Here is a 2,500-nt window from a genome sequence, read left to right as displayed (position 1 = left end):
ACTTAGGTCTCTCTCTGCTCTCTCTCTCTCTCATCTACTCTCTCTCTCTCTCTTTCATCGCTCTTCTCTCTCTATCTGATCATCTCTGTATCGTCTCTCTTCTCTCTAATCTGCTCTCTGTCTGCTGCTCTCTCTCTAAGTTCGTCTTTGCTAGCTCTACATATCTTACTCTCTCTCATCTCTCTGAGTCTCTCTGTATCTCTCATCACATCGTTCTCTCTCTCTCTCTCTGTTCCCTCTATTGGCTGTCTCTCTCTTCTCTCTTTTTTGTCTCTCTCTCTCTCTCTCTTGCTCTCTCTCTCCTCTCTCTTTGCTCTCTCTCTCTCTCTCTCTCTCTCTCTCTCTCTCTCTTTCCTCTCTCTCTCCTCTCTCTCTCTCTCTCCTCTCTCTTTCTCTCTCTCTCCCCTCCTCTCTCTCCTCCCTTCTCTCCCCTCCTCCCTCTCTCTCTCTCCCTCTCTCTCTCTCTCTTCTCTCTCTCTCTCTCCTCTCTCTCTCTCTCTCTCTCTCTCTCTCTCTCTCTCTCTCTCTCCCTCCCTCCCTCCCTCCCCCCTCCTCCCTCCCTCTCCCTCTCCCCCCTCCCTCTCTCTCTCTCTCCTCTCTCCCCCTCTCTTTCTCTCTCTCTCTCTCTCTCTCTCTCTCTCTCTCTCGCATAAACATGAACATTGAATCTAACGACTATAATAAAGATAATGAGAGAAAATGCAGTTCAGTTGAAAATAGCCTCTTTAGTGCAGTCTAAGTCTGGTTATTTAAAACGAGTCAATTTGAAGCATTGTAAGTTACGGAAGATTAATAGTAATTTGTAGTGAGGAGTTTGGGTCGTTGGGTTTGTGTAGTAAATGTTGTGTATCTTTTTCATTCTTTCTTTCTTTCTCTTTTTGGGTCTTCCCTTTTTCTGTTTTTTTTTTTTTTCTGAACCTCCTCCTCTTTCTGTTCTTTTTTTCTTCTTTTTTCTTTTTTCTTCTTCTTATACATCTGCTTCTTTTTCTCTTCTCCTTCTCCTCCCTTCTCTCCTCCTCCTCCTCTCCTCCTACTCTCCTCACTCTCATCTCTTCCTCTCCTACATCCCTTCATCCTCTCCTCTCCTTACTCCTCCCATCCTCCCTCCTCCAATCCCCCTTTCCCTCCCTTGTCCTCTCCTTCGCTCTTCTCATTCTCCTTCTCCTTCTCCTCTCCCTCCTCCTCCTCCTCCTGCTCCTCCTCCTCCTCCGTCTGCTCCTGTGCTCTCCTGCTGCCTGTCCATCCCCTGTCCCATCCTCCTCCTCCTCTCCCCCTCGCTCGCTGCTCCTGTGCCTCCAAACTCGTTTCGCCTTGCCTGTGTGATACAGGCAGATCCTGGTGCCGTACCCTCGATGTTGTTGTGTGGTGGTCAGGTGGGGGGTGTGTGTGCGTGGTTTGTTGGTGTTTGGTGGTGTGTTGTGTGGTGTGTGGTGTGGTGTGTGTGTGTGTGTGTGTGTGTGTGTGTGTGTGTGTGTGTGGTGGTGGTGGTGTGGTGGCGGTGTTGTAATTAATACAATTACATAAGGCAGTTGTTCAATTAATTGTATTTATGAATATATACAATGATATAACGCTTAAGTACAGTGAATACAATAATATAATTGATATAATAGTACAATACAATTATATAATTAATACAATAATATAGTTAATAGTAAAATTAATATGAGAATTGACACAGTAATATAATTGGTGGTGATGGTATGTTGAATCATGAACGTGTACAAATGTATAAAAAAAAATGTATAAAAAAGATACAAATATATGAAAAAAGAGGATGAATTGAAGAACGAATGTCTTTGCAATACGAGAGGTGTGATTGGCTGGTTTCGATTATATCTTCGTCAGAAATAACATTGAAATGCGGTCGGATACATCTCTAGTGTGGTGAGGATATTCGTTGTGGAAGAAAAAACCACACAATACAAAGATACAGAAACAATATAAAAACTAGATTTGTTTCAATAAATATATTTTTTGTATTGTGTGTTTTTTCTGTCGATGTCATAACTGCTGTTGTTGTGTTTGTTTTTATCTTGTTTTTTAGTTTTTTTTTTTTTACTATTAACTACTTGCCAAGTCCCCCTAAAATATATATTCATATATATATGGAATGAATAAAAAAAGATAAAGTTTGAAATAATAATACATCTTCCTCCTCTTCCTCTTATCCCCTCCCTCCTTCCCCTCCTCCTCCTTCCCCTTCCTCCCCCTCCCTTTCCTTCCCCTTCCTCCCCTTCCCCCTTCCCCTTTCCCCCTCCCCCCTCTCTCTTCCACCTCCCCCCTACCCATTCCTCCCCTTCCCCCTCCTCCTCACCTTTGTCATCCTAAAAAAATAATAATAAAAAAAAATAATAATAATACAATAAAAAACAATAAGTAAATAAAATAATGAATAGATACATAACCTAAGATAAAAGATAAAAGATCGACGAAATAAAGCCTGAGTCCGTCCTCGGTGCAGCCACATCTTCGCCATCGGCTCGGCGGCCTACTCGCG

At 42.7% G+C, this 2,500-nt stretch overlaps 1 protein-coding gene across 1 annotated transcript in view; it reads left to right on the top strand.

The window, feature by feature from the left end:
• The window catches only part of LOC119576001 (unconventional myosin-XV-like), a 110,408-nt gene that overhangs the window by 50,652 nt on the left and 57,256 nt on the right, over positions 1-2,500 (top strand). Inside the window, 2 exon segments of the mRNA XM_037923527.1 lie at positions 1,329-1,368; positions 2,449-2,500. The exon segment at positions 2,449-2,500 is cut by the window's right edge and continues 240 nt beyond it. Coding sequence (XP_037779455.1) covers positions 1,329-1,368; positions 2,449-2,500 — 92 coding nt within the window.

This window comes from Penaeus monodon, chromosome 8 (assembly GCF_015228065.2).
Source record: "Penaeus monodon isolate SGIC_2016 chromosome 8, NSTDA_Pmon_1, whole genome shotgun sequence".
Lineage (NCBI taxonomy): Eukaryota > Metazoa > Arthropoda > Malacostraca > Decapoda > Penaeidae > Penaeus > Penaeus monodon.
The sequence above is the reverse complement of the archived record's forward strand: the minus strand, read 5'-3'. Positions and strand labels throughout refer to the sequence as shown.